Source organism: Meles meles, chromosome 17 (genome assembly GCF_922984935.1).
Source record: "Meles meles chromosome 17, mMelMel3.1 paternal haplotype, whole genome shotgun sequence".
NCBI lineage: Eukaryota > Metazoa > Chordata > Mammalia > Carnivora > Mustelidae > Meles > Meles meles.
In genome coordinates, this window is record NC_060082.1 from 56793534 (window position 1) to 56812624 (window position 19091).

The following is a 19091-nucleotide window of genomic DNA, read 5'->3' on the forward strand; positions in this document are numbered from 1 at the left end:
GGCGGCCTCCCTGGCTCTGCTGGGTGGTGGAGAGCTCCGAGGCAGCCAGCCAGACAGTCTGAGAGAGGGCTGGGGTCACACTGAGGGTTTTTAACCAGCTCCTGAGCCTCCAAAGCTTTGGGTCGGACGACCTGCTCTCCAGAAGCTGACCGGAGAGTAATAATCATAATAAGACAATAACTAGCTAGTGTTTCCTGTCTTTGTACTGGATCCCATACTCATACGCATTATCTAATACACTGTTCACAACTTTTAGAAAGTCGGTGGGGGAAGTTAGGTGCTTTTTTTTTTAATGCCTTTATTAAGTATAAAGAACAAAAGCTCAGTAAGCAGAAGGCCAGTTCTCAAACTGGACCCCGTTTGTCCCCAGAGCCATGCTTGTCCCCAGCACCAATGTTTCTCAACTTCCCGACACCTCAGCAACTCCCGCGGAGCCCCACCCTAGAGTTCCTAATTCAGTAGGTCTGAGGTGGAGCCTGAATTTGCATCTCTCCAAAGGTCCCAGGTGGCCCTGGTGATCCCAGGAGGTGCGCTTTGAGTTGCCCTGCCCTGAACAACACCTGTGACCCTCAACTTCCTACAGAGACCCCCTGAGTCTCTGATGACCCTCTGGTTGTTGTCACCTTGTGGTCTTTAGCTAGAACATCCAGTCCCAGTGGGTGTCACACATCCCTGCCACCTGGCCAGAGTGTCCCTCAGTCCTCTCCCCAAAACGCGGTTTTTGGGCAGGCGGACCACACCAAGGCCCCCATCTGTATTCAAGGTGTACAGCTTTTCATGACTAGCAGAACACTTAATAGCATACCAAGGCTGTTTATACACACCTGAGCCATCTTTGTGCTCACACAGAAGCAGGGGGTTCAAGGTCAGGGCTCGCTGGGACAGCCAAGACCCCCAGGACACCTTGCTCCTGTCATTGCAGCATCCAGCACATGACTGACACGGCTCATGCTCAGCCTCCCACTGCAACAGAAGTGCCCTGAGGACAGGCCTTCTGTCTGTCCCCTTCCCCACTGCGTGCCCAGCATCTAGAACAGTGGCCGGCCCACAGAATGCAGACAAGAAAAGTGAACAGAATGGCCCAAATAAACAAGTGGACAGTGGACCAGCAAATGAATAAGTGAGCAAACAAACTCAGACAGAGGCAGGGACAGGCTGGGGAGTAGGAATGAGCATGACTTGCTGAGAAGCCGGAAGGTTAACTGCCGGACGGATACATCCCCCTCTCCCTTCTCGAAAGAGGTCATCTCTTCACAGGTATGGCAAGCGCAGCCTGGTGTGGCTTGCCCCTGCGGTCGTCTGGACAGATCCGGACAGAATCAGGCTGTGGGAGCTGCTGTTACAAATATCACACACTGGGTGGCTTAATCAAGAAATCGTCCCCTGGTTCTGGAGGCCGGAAGTCTAAGATCCCGGTGTTCGTGGGGTCGGTTCCTCCTTTAAATCCCTGAGGAAAATAGGTTGGGAGTGAAAGTGAGACTGTGGGAAGACCCAAGGTGCTTGGCCCCAAGCAGCGGACATAAGATCCCACCCAGGCATTCCTCCGTAGCTGCACCTGCTCGCTGGGGTGGATAGATAAGGGGGGGGCGGGGTGAGGGCCTGAGGGGGCCCTGGGGGCAAGCCCCACCCCGCAGGAGCTGCTGGAAACGGCTGTCCTCCTCCAGCAGGCTGCCCTGTGAGCAGCCAGAGGCCAAGTGGCCGCAGGAACAAATGGCTCATGCTGGCATTGCCAACTTCCCTTTCCCGCGCTTCCTGTCCTGGGTGCCAATTACAACACCGCCCCCTCCCCGCCGCCTCTTGTGTGTGTCACAGGAAGAAAGGACCCGGTGGGACCAGCTGAGCAGCTGCAGCGCCATCCCTCTGGGCCTTTCCTCAGGCCTTAGGTGTGCTCATTCCAGACCCTTCTTCACTTCCTGCGAAGGCCCATCGTGGCACTGGGCATGGGGAGTGGGGGCCTCCTCTAATTTGCTTCCGTTTTGTAATTTCCGTTTTCACTCAAGCAGCCTCAGTAAATGCAGTTTCAAGGCTTTTACCAACAACTCTTAATGAAAGCAGCCACCAATAATTACATAAAACAAGCCATTTAGTGGAGAACTGCTTTTAACCCCAGGCACCATTCCTAATTTCATGACTGTAGGCAGAACTTAGCCAGTTTTGGGTTCAACAGAGTCCAAAGTCATGAAAATAGCCCCCTCCCACACACCCTCTGTGGCTGGGGTCTCCCCCCAGGATCCCCCTCCATCCCAGCCTCCCAGCCTTCCACATGGTCATTTACCTGCTGCTGACTCTGGATCTCTATTTCTCTCCTCCCTCGATCGTCTGTCCACTGCACAAAGGCATCTCCAGGGGGAGGGCTTGACCTCCTCCACAGGCCGCCCCTCTTTCCTGCTGATGTCTACGCGGTGCGGTCATTCCCCAGGGGGCACATCCAGGAACCTGGGCATCTGTCTCCATGCCTCCCTCCCACTCGTTGCACCCATTCAAGCCATCATGTCCCAGTCGTTCTATCTTCTAAACATGACCAGAGTGTGTCCTCTCTTCTCTATGGCTATTGTCTTGGTTTAGGGGTCTTCAAATGCCCTGGATGCCACAGTGACCCCTTCTTTGGATGCCCTGCCCCTGGGGGTCAAAGCTTTCTCTGACCCTGAGGTGATCTGTGTCAATGCACACCTGATGGTGCTCCCCTCCCTCCGGCTGAGAACCCTTCAGGGCTCCGTGTCACCGTCAGGCTGGAGTATAACCTCCCGAGACTCAAGAACTTTTAGGGCCTGCTTCAGCCTCTTGCTAGAGCAGCATAGTCACACACACCCGGGGCGGCCCCTCTGTTCTCTATGGCCCTACCCTCCACCCTGGCCTAGCTCCCTGGCTAACTCCTACTTGACCTTCAAAACCCAGCTTGAGGGTCGGTCAGATCCTGAGGCACGTTTAGGAACATGTCTGTCCCCAGAAAGCAGAAGTTTTTGCTGTTACTCTTTCAGTCACAGGGTCAAGGTTTCTATATTTGGACACTGTGCATCTAAGCACCCAAGCATCTGGGTTCTCTGGAGTCCAGTCTCTCACCATCCACTCCTTCTCTCCTCGTACCTCCACCCCCCACCCCCAGAGAGTGCTGGCCCAAGTAGGTGAGGGGCCAGGCATCCCTTCCGTGCTTTCTAGAGGGAGGGAAGGGCACCCTCACGTGGTGACAGGTAGGATGGCAGGGAGAGGGCAGGGCTGAGCCCACTGCAGGCTCTGCTCCTAGGGGTTCTAGAACCACCCGGGGAACTTCCCCAGATCACAGAAACCTGGCCCCTCCCCAGAGACCTTGATGCAGGAGGTCCCAGGTGTGGTCCTGGCATTTTTGTTTTTAGGAAAACAAGCCCCACAGGGCTTCTGGTCAACACTCAATTTGAGAACCATAGGATACTGAGATCAGATATGAGGTGTCCCAAATACCTTCCGGCTAATCATACAGAGTTAAGGCGCCAACGTTTTGATGCATTCATCATCTTCCGTATTTAAGTTAGAGCAGATGGGAGGCCAGTCCTCTGACTCTGCTCCCCTCCACCCCCGTATCCTCAGGGAGGAAATGTTTGCTGCGCTGCCTGGCCGGCCTCCTGGCCCCACGGGAGCCTTCCTTCCCTGAGAGGCTGTCACTGACCAGCTACTCACTGCTGGGATGGTTTCAGATTGGTCGAGCACTTTCCTGGCCTTCCCAAAGCTTGGGCCCGGGTCTAATCAGGGCTCCCAGGAAAGAGTGCCTCAGAGGCAGATGCTGTCCACATTGTGTTTCTGAGCAAAGCAAGGCTGTAAGTCATTGTTCTCAACTTGAACCTGCATGAAGTCACCTGAGCTGTGTGGTAAAGGGCAGGTCTGGGGTGCAGCCCGAGAATCTGCACTTCTAACAAGCTTCCCAGAGGGAGTGAGGTCTCCCCACTGCTGAAATGTCACGTCTGACTGCCCACAGCCCACAGGCCGGAGGGAGGCTAGTTCTGGAATTTGAGGCCTGTGAGGGAGGGAATTGGCCCTGAAGGGCCACGGACCAGGGCCTCTCCTTCTCTCACCTCCCCTCGGCTGCCTGTCTGCACTGGACAGGTAGTGAGGAGGGAAGAGAAGAAAACAAGAGGGAGAGAAAGCACAGCAAAAGCAGGGTGACAGGCCCCTGCTGTTTCCGTCTGCTCGTCGATGGGGAAGTGAATTTAAAAACACCTTGGAAACAGCTGTGCCTCGCGTCTGCTCCCCCTGTCTCAAATGCCCTCGAATACAGATTGGCACCTGCAAGCAGGAACGCTGAGGCTAGGCGGAGGAGCCGAGCCCGGTGGCTCAGTGCTGGTGTCTGAAACGCTGGACGGGGAGGGAGGCTGGAGGTGAGAGAGATGCCCATCGCGGGGGCATCGGGGCGGGGGGAGTGGCTCAGGTCATGATCCCAGGGTCCTGGAATCGGGCCCCGGGTCTGTCTCCCTGCTCCGTGGGGCAGGGGTGGGGGGTGTCTGCTTCTCCCTCTACTGCTCCCCTTGCTTGTGCTCTCTTCTTTCTCTGTGAAGTAAATAAATAAAATCTTAAAAAAAAAAAGGGGGGGGTCTGGAGCCTCAGTAGTCTAGCGCTGGAGTCTAGCGCTGTGTTTCCCTCTGCGGCAAGAGAATTACACTATGAACCTTCGTCGCTATCACACCAGGGGCATCTACAGCAGGTCCGACACCACAGCTGTGATTTCATCCAGCCCTCAGTGACACCCTGCGAGGGAGGCCATAGGTCCCCCTTTCTCCCGTGGCAGGGGCCGTGGGTAACTGCCCATCGTCTCATCCAACCTGTGTGTGTGAGGCCGGACACCTGCCTCACGTCCGTGTGACTCAGGAGCACAAGAGCCCTGCTTTCCTTCCCACACTCCCGCCACGCCACACTGTTGCAGTAGGTGAGCTCTCTGGGGTCCAGCGAGGGTGGCGAGGTCTCCCTCGTGGGCAGATGACAGGCCTCATGTCATAGTTGTTAAACAGAAACTGCCCTAGACATTGGATTGTTGCCGTTGATTTTTTTTTTTTTTTAATCCCCTCCGTCCTGGACAAAACCAGGTCAACCCCCCAAACCAGCTGTCAGGATCCTGCTCGCTTCCTGGACGGGTTCAGGTTTGCATCTGCCTCTCACCACCCTGAGTCAGCGGTTCATGTCTCCGTGCGTCAGCACCTCGTCTGTGAATTCCCCGTGGGCAGTTGTGAGATGGGGCCGGTGCTGGCCCAGGGCCTGGCCTGAACTCAGTGACCAGTCACCATGCGAGGCCCGTCGCTGCAGGCTCTCCTTTCTGCACCTGCCCTGGGTTGTGCTCCTGACCAAATGCTACCGCACTGGTAGGCTACTCGCCCGCAGGCCTTGGTCAAAGAATGAGAGCTGAAAAACAACAGAAAAGGGTGTGGGGGCTCTTCTTCTGGATGGAATCCGGGCTCAAGCTGGTTGCTGCTGGGAGGCGCTGGGAGCTCATTCTGCGCCTTGACCGTGGAGCAGACCCTGGCTGGTGCCTAGACTTTCAGTTCTTTCCCCTGAAAGTCAAAATAGAAGTTCCTCCTCTGACTTTCTGTGAACCCTCCTCACGGAGCAGAGGCAGGCCCATGCCGCCTCTCTCGAGGCCTCTGGGGGGCTGCGTCCTGCCTGTGGTGGTCTGAGCCTTTACAGCGGGAGCTCGCCCACGGCGGGGAAGGCTACACTGTGAAGGACCGTGAGTTCCGTGAGGGGACCCGTCGTGAGGGTGTAACTTGCAGCCAGCTGCAGGCTGATGTCAGGGGAGGGGGGCAAGCAAGGGGGGTAGGCCACTTGTTCTGGGGACAGGGCCGGGCAGAAAGGCAGGACCCCGCAGGATATACACATGCACACACTCTCACACATACACACACTCTATCTGCCCTCACCATCTGGTCCTGCCGCCTTCTACACCGCTCCACTTGGAAATGCTCCTGGGTGGCTCAATGGGTTGAGCTCCTGACCCTTGTTTTTGGCTCTGGTCATGATCTCAGGGTCATGGGATCAAGTCTCATGTCAGGCTCTCTGCTGGGAGTGGAGCTTAAGATTCTCTCTCTTCCTCTCCTTCTGCCCCTCTACCCCCCACGCTCTCCCTCTCTCTCTCTCTCTAATAAAAAGAAAAAAGAAAATGCTCCTAGGTGGTTCCCTCAGGCTCTCCAAATGACCAGATCCAGTGTTTTCATTTCTGCCCTAACTTTATTTGCTCTTTTGACAATATCCAGCACCGTGGACTATGCCCACATTTTTCAAGTCATCTCCTGGGTTGGAAGCTGGGTTACAAGTTATTGCCCTTTGCTTCCTACCTCTTTGGTCACTTTCCTTGGGGTCCTTCCCTGGCTCTTCCACCTCCTTGTGTCCAGTACACCCTCCAGGCTCCCTTCCCGTCCCCCTTATCACTCTGTCCCTCTCGGGGCATTTTCACCCCCACACTTGGCTTCTGTCACCACTTACTTCCAGCTCTGTGTCCAGACCCCACTGCTGAAACGTCACGTCTGACTGCCCACTGGCCAGCTCCCCCAGAGGCCCTTGGGCTGAACACGAGCTCAGTGACCCCCACCCCCAACATGCTCCTCACCCCTGCATTTCATCCTGCAGTGAGGACACCACCATCCATCTGGTCACTCAAGCCAGGAGTTGTCCCCGTTCCTCCCCTACATGCATACAGTCGATCTGCCTCCTACCCCGGTCTCACTGCCTGCCCCCATCTTCTCCATTCCTCCAGCCACTCCCTCAGTTCCGTTGGTATCATTATCCCCTGGGTTTTACTTCTGTAAGCTCCCACCTGTATTCCCGTCCCCACGGTCATGCTCCACACCGTTACCAAAGTGACCTTTTGAGAGCACAGTCTGGTAATGGGCATCTGCTCAAAGCCTCCACAGGGACGCTGTCCGATGACCCCCTGGGTCATCCTGCTCACCTGTCTGACCACCTGTTTCACAAGGTAACCACACACACGCTTTGCTTCACCAACCCGCAGACCGTCCCTTGCCTCCCTGCCCTTTTTTTTTTTTTTAATTTATTTGATAGAGACCACAAGCGGGCAGAGAGGCAGGCAGAGACAGAGAGAGGGGGAAGCAGGCTCCCCGCTAAGCAGAGAGCCCAATGGGGGCTCGATCCCAAGACCCTGGGATCATGACCTGAGCCAAAGGCAGAGGCTTTAACCCACTGAGCCACCCAGGCGCCCCTGCCTCCCTGCTTTTAACCACAGTCCCCTTCCTCCCAGTTCCCACTCGTCCCTTAGATGTCTTTCAAATGCCACCTCTCTGGGAACATTTGCCCTGACTGGCACTCCCTGCCCCTCATCAGGTCCGGGTTCCTCCTCCTGAGCTCCCTGAAAGTTTAGGGAAAGCTCTTCGAGAGCGATTATCACCCTGCGTAGGAAGAGCTGGTTTACACCTGTCTCACCTTTCCAGGGGGACCTCTCACTGTGTCTGTCGTTCAGTCAATGTTGCTGGAAAGGTAAAGAATGAGGAGAGGGGATGCCGACAAATCCAATGCAGACATGGCTACTTAATAAAAACTGTCGCCTAGGGTCAAACCAAGAGCGCAACAGCCCAGTGTTCTGGCTCTAACAGCATTTCCAGTGAATGTTCTGGAACGTGAGATAGAATCATAACGTGTCAAGCCAGAAAGATCATTTAAGGTCATCTGATTTCACACTCTCATTTTAGAGAGGCGGAGCCGATTCCCTAGGTGACACAGCTTAGGAAAACAGAAAGGGGCTCCTAGACAGCAACCCCCCTTCTACACTTTCACTCTGCTGCCCCCTGAAGGGAGAACCGGGACGGTTCCCCAGAGTCGGCTCCCTTAGAAACACATCATGGCCTCAGCATCTGAGATTAGTTTTAACACTTCTTCTTTACCAATTTATATTCTCAATATTCTCAGAGATAACAGATAACCTTATTTCACAAGTATCATGAAATTCATGTAAAATTTGTGAATGGCTCTCTTTGTCGGAAAGTTTATCTTTATATTGAACACAAGTCAGCCTTGGGTACACTCTCCGTCTTGAACATGTGGTAGAGCTCAGAACTCTACACTGTTTGGTTTTCAAAGATAAACTGCTTCTCCTCAGACTCTTCCCTCTGCTGCCTGACATCAAATCCAAAGCTCTTAGCCTGAGCCTTGCCCTTCTGTTTCTATGAAACAGTTGGTCACCATTAGGGCCAGTCTTGGTAACATCTCGTTCTTTTTTTCTAGAACGTAGTTATCTCCTCAGCACATACTACGTCATGCACATTTTTTCGGAAACTTATTTTATCTTCTGATTTTTATAAACAAAGAATCTCTCCTTTTTTTTTTTTTCTTCTAGAAATCTTTATTAAGCACTTGAAAGAATTTCCGTAATCCCTGACTTCAGCTTGCTCCTGGGAATTGTGGAAAGAAAACACACAAAGCATTGGTCTGAGGTTTGAAATGTTCAATATGCAAATCTCAGTCCCCTGTCAGGACAGGCCCTGCCGTGGGCTGGTGTGTGCCAGGGACGCTTTCTCCTTTACTACATGGTGATTTACAGCCCTCTAGTGGGTCTTTCACGTAACATTATAAGGGAAGCTGAGGGCACTGAGGTATGGCTTTGTTCTTTTGTTTGTCCCTTCATTTGTTCCTCCCTCCCTTCCTTCATTCATTTACTCACTCACTCATTCATTCAGTGTACAAATGCCAGTGGAGTGCCCATTTCTGTTCCAGGCACGTTTTGTTTTTTTTTTTTTTTTTTTTTAAAGATTTTATTTATTTATTTGACAGAGAGAAATCACAACAAGGCAGAGAGGCAGGCAGAGAGAGAGAGAGAGGGAAGCAGGCTCCCTGCTGAGCAGAGAGCCCGATGCGGGACTCGATCCCAGGACCCTGAGATCATGACCTGAGCCGAAGGCAGCGGCTTAACCCACTGAGCCACCCAGGTGCCCCCCAGGCACGTTTTAAGAACTGGAGATATTGCAGTGAACAAAACAGACAGCAACAAAAATCCCATGCATTAGTTACTCAAGACGAAGAAAACAGTGAGTAGAACACGTTTGGGGCAAAGACCAGGAACTTGATTTTGAACATTTTAAGTTAGAGATACTCACTAGTCTTCCCAGCAGCTTCTCTTCAAAATTAGCTTGTGTCTCTGAGAACCGCGTAGAACACTTATGAGCAGAACACACATAATGCAGATAATCTCTTTATTTGGGATTTCGCCACATTTCCGTTAAAACTGATCACATGAGTAAGAAGACCGTGAAGACAGTGAATTTGACCCTGGGTGTGAGCGAGAAGTTCACGCCTTGGCCGGGTTCTCATGGAACTGCTCGGCTCTTAGTTCTCTGTTCAGTGTTATCTTGGTTTCTGTCTCGGTTCTCTATTTTCTTAATTCTGACCACAATTTGTAATGGTTGAGTTTCTCCGTGCACGAGGCACACCAGTACCTCTCTCTTCTCCACCGTCAGGACTGCATGTGAGTCCTACTCACTGGGGTATCTTAGGCAGCTGGCAGGGTCTCAGTTTATGTTTGTTGAAGACTGAGGGTTTTTGTTGTAATAGGTCAGAGAAGATAGAGTTACACGAGAAGCTAGGGATATAGACTAGTAAACAGCATATTCTGAATAAGTAAAAAGTACAGTTAATTCCTCTCTCAGGAGACCACCGTGGGTTGAAGGGAGTAGGGAAATTTTCGGGGAAGAAACCGGGTGCAATCCGAGTCTTAAAAAATTGGCGGAAAATGGAGGAAGGAGAGAGGAAGTGACAGGGGAAGGAGTGTTTCCTGTACAGTGTTCCTGATTGGCCTGCACATGCTCCTTGGCCTCCAGTGGCTCTGCTCTAAGGTCCAGTGGAGCTCCGTCCAGCAGGGTATCCAGTGGGCTTTGCTGGGCTGTCCTGTCCCTTACTGCCCCCCAATGGTATGGACTAACTTTGGCTGGTTGTCAGGGTTTGTCATGCCACGCCTATGTCACTTTTTTCTTCATCATTGTGATCAAGGCTCCCTCGTCTCTTCTCTAATGAACACCTAGCATATCAACGCCTATCATCACACCTGGCACATAGTAAGTGCTCAATAAATATTTGTTGCATGAACATATGTGTCTAGACACCACTCTCCATATTCCTGGGATGGCCGTCCCCCAATATTTTCTGCCACGGGGCTGGGGCATTTGAAACGTGTACTTCAGGGCTCACTCCAGATCATTGCATGATTATTAATAAACTACTTTCTCATACTTTCATTTAACAAAAATTTATTGCATGCCTCCTTTTATAGGACTTATAATGGCTGCAAGGAGCTTGGAGCTGAGCTACTGCCAGACCCATGTAAACAAATAATGATAAATAACAAGAGAAGTCTTGATTTATGTACAAGGGGGTCTGTGAACATTGTAAATGGAAAAATTGCTTGTTTTAGCAAGCTAGAAGGGTTTCCTAGGGTATAGGAAAGTAAGTTGGCATTGAGTATCAAAAGACAAGTTGTATCCTCTGGACAGACTTGGGGGTTGAAGGAGTGGTTAAGGGAGTTGGGTGGGCAGTATTCCAGGCAAGCGGAAAAACAGGCACAAAGGTGTTGGTGGCGGTGGGAGCTGAGAAAGTGTGCCAGGTTTGGAGAGCTGGGGCAAAGCCGGAGAGCAGAAGAGTGGCCAGAGAGAAGGTGCAGGACTGGATTTGGGGCAGACCAGCCAAAGAGCCCCATGCATGTCAATCTTTAAGAAGTACTAAAATAACAAATACAGTGTCGATTAGCTCAGACACTTGTGGCTCTTTACATAACTTTTGAAACCTAAATTGGTCCTATTCCCTTGAGGTAAGACAGTGTCCTTGAATGTTACTTTAATAACGCTTCTGGCTGGCAATTCCAATTATGCTGTATTCAGTGCGTGTAAGAAATTCTTTATTTTTAACAGAAACTGGTTTGTAATTCTTATTAATAGAAAATCAAGTTCCTTTCAACTCCATGTTGAACAGATATTTAAAGAAAACTGACCTACTTATGCACTGCCAAATTATTAGTCTTCTGATAATGGACTATTTCTCCTTCGAGGCCTGGCCCCCCTCCCAGGTAAAAATGGGACTCTGATCTGACTAGGTGAGCAAGGCACCGGGAAGAAGCTATAGCTTATGACATATTGTCAATTAATTATGTGTTTGGCACCCCAAATAATCTATGCGGTAATCTCTTCTAATAAAAATTTTTTTGTAGGAGTCTTTTTTTTTTTTTAAGATTTTATTTATTCGACAGACAGAGATCACAAGTAGGCAGAGAGGCAGACAGAGAGAGAGGGGAGGAAGCAGGCTCCCTGCTGAGCTGAGAGCCCAATATGGGACTCAATCCCAGGACCCTGAGATCATGACCTGAGTCGAAGGCACGGGCTTTAACCCACGGAGCCACCCAGGCGCCCCTTTTGTAGGAGTCTTTTTTTTCTTTCTTTTTTGTTTTAAAGATTTTATTTATTTATTTGACAGAGAGAGATCACAAGTAGGCAGAGAGGCAGGCAGAGAGAGTGAGAGGGAAGCAGGCTCCCCGCCGAGCAGAGAGCCCGATGTGGGACTCGATCCCAGGACCCTGAGATCATGACCCGAGCCGAAGGCAGCGGCTCAAACCACTGAGCCACCCAGGCACCCCCTTTTGTAGGAGTCTTAAAGGTAAACCTGTCTCTGTCCTAGAGCCACCATATTTTCCTGGGTATTCCAAAATATCAAGGACTTCCATATTCTACACTGGGGTTTTGCATACATCCTGTGCGTGTGAAACAGGACTCTAAATTTAGTGTTCCAAAATACAGTCTCTCTATGATGACTACACCCTAAAGTCGTGCGTAAGCTTTATATCATTTCTATGAGCATCTACTGTTTTCAAATCGATTTCTTCTCTTCCTGGCTGTTGGACCTAAAGCAAATAAACTAGCCTTTCTGTGCTTCCATTTCCTCATGGGAAAGAACACTAATTCCCGCATTATAGGTCTGTGCTGAGGAATAGACGAGACAACGCGTGTAAAGTGCCTGGCACAGTCCCCGACCACAGGCTGAATCGTTCACGTATCTTCAGCAGAGCTTCTGGACTCTGCATCTCAGCATTGAGCTCCCAGTCTGCAGTGTGACCCCGCCCAGGCCCAGGGTCCAGGAACCCGGGAGCAGGGCGTGTGCAGAAGAGAGCGCTTAGTGTAAGGGGTCAGAGTGCAAAGGTCAGAAGGTGGCTGGTGGCGGCAGTGTGCAAAGAAGTCCGAGGAAAGGTCCCCGGACTTCGATTACCTTGGCGACCTCAGCGGGAGGTACAGACTTGCGGAGACCCGCCTACACCCGCTTTCTATCCCCTGCCTCTTTTTGGTTTAGCTCCGCCCCTTTCTCTCGACTGGGGCGCAGGGCTGAAGGGAAGCCTTCGCAGACAGCGACGCCGACGCGGTTGCCTAGCGATGCGCCTTTCCCAAGATGCCTAGGATGTTGTGTTCTTTTAACCAATCAGAGAGGCGAAGCCATCTCACCGCGGGCCAATAGGCTGCCAGGCCAGGGCCCGCGTCGGTTAAACCGGGCTGGAGACTGGTGCGGCCAGGTAGGTAGTGTGGCTCGGAGACCCCTCCGAGCCGGCGAAGCGACCTGCAGGAGGCCTGCGGAGGGCCCGGCCATGCCCACTCGGGCGGAGGACTACGAGGTGTTGTACACCATTGGCACGGGCTCCTATGGCCGCTGCCAGAAGATCCGAAGGAAGAGCGACGGCAAGGTGAGCGCGGGCCACCTCCGTGTCTCCGCCCCTGCGGCGGTTTCGCCCGCCTGCGGCGAGCGCCCTCGGCCCCTGGGATGGCGGAAGAGCGGGAGGCCTGGGGCTGTGGGTCTCCAAGGCAGGTTGCCTGGAAGAGCTCGTCTCTTCCAGGTCTGTGTCTGCCCTGGGTCGCGCAAGGGCTGGGAGACTGCATCTGTTAAGATCTCTCTGTTTTTGTTTTCTTCCCCTTCTCTTCCCCTTTCTTCCTTTTTCCCGCTTTGACTTGCTAAGGCCCTCCCATTAGTGACAGGTAGCATAGTCTTGAGCTCTTTCAGAGTAGAGTATCCTCTTGGACGTGGGAAAGAGGCAGGATCAGCAGAACCTGGAGATTTTGTCTTGCAGTCAGAACTCATTTAAAATACCCATTCTTCGGATTTTTGGATTCTTAATTTCCCAGTGTGTGTAGGTAGATCTTATACAGGAAGAAACAATGGAGAGGAAACTGCTCGACTGCGGACCGAGGGATCTTTACTAAGGTCTCTCACCCTGGAAAAGTTTGGTTGGAATGATGAGGGACTTTGCCTCTGCTCCAGCTTTGACCAAAGTACCTTCCGCCAACCTGCCACAAAGCAACTGAGGGTAAGGGGTTGGGAGAGGCCTAAAGTGCCTCATCCCGCTCTCCCATTGCATAATTTATTGATTGAAATTTAGGGTAAAGTTACGGAAATAAACGCAGGGGTTCTAAAGTTCATTGAACTAAATTAGATGATAATGATCGTGTGAGCTATTTAATAGAGAAGTGACTTAAAATTTTTTAAATTTTAGAATGTTCATTCTTTGTCTTTGAGAATAAAGAGTTCACTCATACCTTGGAAATTCTTACTTCAGATATTAGTTTGGAAAGAACTTGACTATGGCTCCATGACAGAAGCTGAGAAACAGATGCTTGTTTCTGAAGTGAATTTACTCCGTGAACTGAAACATCCAAACATTGTCCGTTACTATGATCGAATTATTGACCGAACCAACACAACACTGTACATTGTAATGGAATATTGCGAAGGAGGGGACCTGGCTAGTGTAATTACAAAGGGAACAAAGGAAAGGTAAATTAATCTTTTATACTTAAGCTGAGAATGGGCCGAGTTTCATTTCTTTTAAGTATCCTGTTGTAGGACTGGGGATGGAGTACTTAGTAATGTCAAAGACTCTTCTTGTATTTGTTTTTTTGATGGGTCCACAGTACTTTAGAAAATCCCTGATGAATGAACATCCCTATCTCATATTGAAAATAAGAGTTTATTTCCCTATTTGTACGCTTCGAAAATTAGATACTTCACATAATCCCATCTTTTTAACGGTTTTGTTCAGAAGTTTTATATATATAGTAAATTAATCTTTATATATAATATATTAATGTATATTAATATATTAATATATGTATATATGTATATATACATATGTAAGTATATATGTGTGTGTGTGTGTGTGTGTGTGTGTGTGTGTGTATAGTAACACAAAGCTATATAACTGCTTTGGTTTCAGACAATACTTAGATGAAGAGTTTGTTCTTCGAGTGATGACTCAGTTGACTCTGGCCCTAAAGGAATGCCACAGACGGAGCGATGGTGGTCATACCGTGCTGCATCGGGATCTGAAACCAGCCAACGTTTTCCTGGATGGCAAGCAAAACGTTAAGCTTGGCGACTTTGGGCTAGCTAGAATATTAAACCATGATACAAGTTTTGCAAAAACATTTGTTGGCACACCCTATTATATGTCTCCTGTAAGTACTTCAGAATTTAGATACTTTTTAAACATCCTAATGCTAAGCATTCAAATGCAGGGAAATTGAAGTTTTGTTTATTTCTTTGCTTAGTAATACACAATAGCCAAGGAATAATAATGTTGTTCATTTTATAGGAAGAAAATTGACATTTTTCCAAATGGATCATCAGACTGTTAAATTCTTCTGATGAGCAATTAAAGTGAAGCTTTTTTTTTTTTTTTAAAGATTTATTTATTTATTTGAGAGAGCATGTGAGCGCCTGAGTGGAGGGAAGGGCAGAGGGAGAGGGAGAGAATCTCAAGCAGGTTCCCAGCTGAGTGCAGACCTCAACTCGGGGTTCAGTCTCAGGACCCTGAGATCATGACTGAGCTGAAACCAAGAGTCAGATGCTTACCTGACAGAGCCACCCAGGCGCCCCTAAAGAGCAGCTTTTATTGAATGGCTGCTATGTGCCAAGTGCTGGGATTACGAAGATGAAATGGGTTTTGTCTCTGGCCTCAAGAGCAACATTTCCCAAAGTGCCGTGGGTCCTGTACACCAGCTTGGACTTATTTGGAGGGTTTGTTTAAAATGTAGAGTCCTGGGCCCCAAACCCAAATCCAGCGACTGGTTCTTGGACTGGACTTGGATTCTGCTTCCCCCAACCCCTTCCACTTTTCATTTTGGACTCTGCCTTTTAACACACTTTCTAGATGGTTCTTGGGCTTGCAGATTCAGGGCTCAGTTCAGATACATGTTTCTACAGTGTTCGCTTCTTGTACTTGTGCTTTTTTAATGCCTTTTTGGGCAGGGGAGCTGCAGCCCACCCACCTTAAGTCTCCTTTCCCTCTGTTGCTGGATATTTTGTTTCCAAAATTCCTCACCCTTCTAAAGAGCCCTGCTCTGCATACCTTTTTGTGAATTGTTCTTTCTTCCTTTTTGGTTATTTCCTTGGCATGTAGCTCTCAATGAGATTGAAAGGTCAAAGGAGATGAACTGTTTATGACTCTGTAGATAGTACCTGATGGCTCTTGAAGAGCTTGAAGCAGTAAATGCTGTCACCAATGTGTTGTATATGAAATCCGAGCAGATCAAGAGGGGGATTTCTTCTTCTTCTTTTTCTTTTTCTTTTTTTTTTTTTTTTTTAACAGTTCACAAACATTTCCAGGATTTACCAGATCTTTTTGAGTTATTTTCACCAAGCTGACTATAGTATAAAACTTCGTAAATTAACAATTTTGTTTTTGACTACGATTAGACATTGCCAGAACCCTGTCATTTTCTCAGTGGATCAGATTCCAAATAGAAAGGCTTTAACATAAAGGAAAATTATCTAGAAGTGGTTCTTGGAAAACTTGAAACCTTGTGATTCTTTTGTTCCTTTCCCCTCCTGCCCTTATAAGTAGATCAGTTCAGCTCTCCATAAGGCATTGATTGTCAGGAAGTGGTATCAGATTCACCTGTTGGGAGTTTAAAACACCAAGACACTTCTTGAAGGTTTTGGTACTTGATTCTGTGCCCTGTGTTGAGAATCAGAACTATGGTAGACTAGTACTTTATGTGTGGGAGACAGGCAAATGATTAAACTAGAAAATGAGAATATTAGTTGATACTGTGATTTATACTGTGGACTGAAGGGAAAATACATAAATGGATAATTCAATTAGCCATTTATGCTTCTGTCATTTAAATGGCCAGATATATGTATTGGTTATTCTGGAATTTTCTCTGGTTCTTTTAAAATGGAGTTTCTAGATTATGAATGCCTTCAGGGTAGAGGTTTGAATTATCAGCCCTTGATCTATCTATCATAACACAGTAACATTTGTGAATGAAATATAAGTGAATGAATTATATAGGACAAAGTACATTAGGATAAGATCATTGTCTTTTTCCCATTATACATTTGAAGATAAAATACAAAGTACCATCTCTTGTTATTATGATACAGGTTCAGGCATAAACTGAATGGGTCTTTTTATTTAATATTTTTGTTACAGATACAAAGTATTTATAATATAAAATTTTTTCCTTTTTTTTTTTTTGTTCCAAGTCAATATAATCAAACTTAAAGATTCCATTTTTATCTCAGGTCATTTTGTAAGTTTTAAAACAAACCTCTCCTTCCGCTTTAGGAACAAATGAATCGCATGTCCTACAATGAGAAATCGGATATCTGGTCGCTAGGTTGTTTGCTGTATGAATTGTGTGCATTAATGTAAGTATGAAGACAGATTTCTGGTGTGAACTTCATAGCCACAGAGGCTTGTCACCTTTCACTGCGTTCAGCTTTTTGAGCATCCGTGTGTATTCAAGTCTGAAAGACTCATGCCTTGGGTTGAAATTAAGGTAGATGGACAGTGCAGACCTTGTATCCCTGAAACAAATAATACATTATATGTTAATAAAAAAATAAAATAATTTTAAAAAAAGGTAGATGGGCTGGTTAAAAATTATTTACAAATTAATAGTGTAGCCCCTGAGGCTTTTAACCTGGCTTGATGCGCCCCTTGCCAGACTGATGCTTAGCTCAAGAGAAGAACACACAGATCTGGCCTATGGAAGAAATGAAACAGAAATCTAGGGTAGAGGTCTGGGGAAGTAGAGAACAAGAAAGAGCTCCCATTCTTTTCCTTTTTTTTTTTTCCTAAACTATTCTGTAGAGCAGTGGTTCTCAGCCAGGGAGCGGGAAACAATTTTGCCATCCAGGGGACATTTGACAATGTCTGGAGACCTATTTGGATGTCACAGCTAGGACCAGCTACTGGCATCTCACGAATAGAGGCCAGCGACGTTGCAAAACATAGTCGTAGGATGCACAGGACAGGCCCCCTAGCAAACATTCTATCCCCCTAAATGTCTAATGCCAAGGTTGGGCAACTTAGCTGTGGAAGACAGTCCCAAAAGAAACATAAACACAAACGAGCTTAAACTGTGCTCTCGATTTGGTTCCTATTCCGTATTTTCATTTTTACATTAAAAACGTTTTTTCCCCAGGCCTCCATTTACAGCTTTCAACCAGAAAGAACTAGCTGGCAAGATTAGAGAAGGCAAATTCAGGCGAATTCCTTATCGTTACTCTGATGAATTGAATGACATTATTACGAGGATGTTAAATTTGAAGGTAAAGACCATAAAATTATATTGTCTGTCTCTCGATTACGTTGTAGAGTAGCATATTTTCTCTCTCGGAGCACTGAGACCGAAGTGGCATTAGCTGTATTTCTTTACCTAAATCTACTCTGTTAACCCAAGTGAAAACATGTAAATTTGGCAAATTGTGCCTCCTGGCCGGCCTACCTTCTGTGCTCTCTTTTGTCTCCTCCCTCCCTCTCTGCCCTGCTAGCAGATGGTTGGTAGCAAAGCAAGAGTGCGGAAAAGCTCCAAATCCTTAGTTCCCTTGTCTACCTCAGTGTGGCAGGTGGCGAGGGAAGGGGCCACGAATGAAGACTTCATTACGCTGCCTCTCTCTCCAGATCAGAGACCAGAGATGGGGCGGGGGAGGCCTGGCTAGAAAGAGTCAAGGGGAAATAAAGAGATTCGGTGGAAAAAATCTGGCCATGGGATGCAAAGGGAGATGTCCTCGTGTCAGGTTGATATAAGAGCAGGATTTCAGGGGCGCCTGGGTGACTCAGTGAGTTAAAGCCTCTGCCTCCGGCTCAGGTCATGATCCCAGAGTCCTGGGATCCAGCCCCACATCGGGCTCTCTGCTCAGCGGGGAGCTGTGTCGTCCCCCCCCACCCGCCTATCTATTTGCCTACTTGTGATCTCTGTCAAATAAATAAAATCTTAAAAAAAAAAAAAAATAAGAGCAGGATTTCAATGCTGTGGAATTACAAAGAAGGATAATGGCCACCTAACAGGACTGAAGTTCAGGGAGAGGATCTTACTTAAAGCAGTATTGGGGATGCCAGGCAGGACGTGCCCTAGAGCAGATCTGGACGTGCACCAAGCACCAGCTCAGGGACTGAACTTTGGTTAGACAGGCTAAGCGGAACAAAGGTAAGCTCACATCTGCATTACCTTGTGGGCCCAGAACCGCCTGGGTTAAGAAAGCCTCCATCTGTCCAGGTGTTTAAGACTCATCCATGAAGGAGTCTTTCTTTGCGTCTCGGGAATGTGCGCAGTTTTCCATGTACCTGCTCTTTTAGGATGAGTAGCTTGTCATCAAATCTCGACAGTAACACCACACATTTCCCCCCCAGGATTACCACCGACCTTCTGTTGAAGAAATTCTTGAGAATCCTCTGATAGCAGACCTGGTCGCAGAAGAGCAAAGAAGAAATCCCGAGAGAAGAGGGTGCCGATTAGAGCCAGAGAAGCGCCAGGACTCCAGCCCGGTCTTGGGAGAGCTCAGACTGAAGGAGCTTCAGCTGCACGAGCGAGAGCGGGCCCTCCAAGCCCGAGAGGAGAGGCTGGAGCGTAAGTCCGCCCGGGGCCGAGCTGGGGAGAGCCCCTCAGGGTTCCCTGGTGTGTTCAATCTGCTTGAATGGAGTATTTGACACGCGTATGTTCTAGAACATTCCTGTAAAGACCTGAGAACCCGAACCGTGTCTCATGAGACAGTACATGAGAAGGGCCGGCACCTGCATGCTGAGCCTCTTTCTCTGAGCTCGGTCGCTCCGACTGGCGGTCACTGTGACCGTGACCACCCTACCGCAGGAGCCATCC

At 48.8% G+C, this 19091-nt stretch overlaps 1 protein-coding gene across 2 annotated transcripts in view; it reads left to right on the forward strand.

The window, feature by feature from the left end:
- NEK2 (NIMA related kinase 2) overlaps positions 1-19091 on the forward strand; it is a 39941-nt gene that overhangs the window by 15377 nt on the left and 5473 nt on the right. Inside the window, exons 1-7 of one of the 2 annotated variants that reach the window (XM_045983119.1) lie at positions 12736-12823; positions 13110-13291; positions 13541-13758; positions 14198-14438; positions 16556-16638; positions 17418-17544; positions 18626-18842. In XM_045983119.1, coding sequence (XP_045839075.1) covers positions 12751-12823; positions 13110-13291; positions 13541-13758; positions 14198-14438; positions 16556-16638; positions 17418-17544; positions 18626-18842 — 1141 coding nt within the window. In that variant the 5' untranslated portion in view covers positions 12736-12750. Of the gene's footprint in view, positions 1-12288; positions 12674-12735; positions 12824-13109; positions 13292-13540; positions 13759-14197; positions 14439-16555; positions 16639-17417; positions 17545-18625; positions 18843-19091 lie in introns of those variants that run through there. The other variant, XM_045983118.1, reaches the window with a different exon arrangement.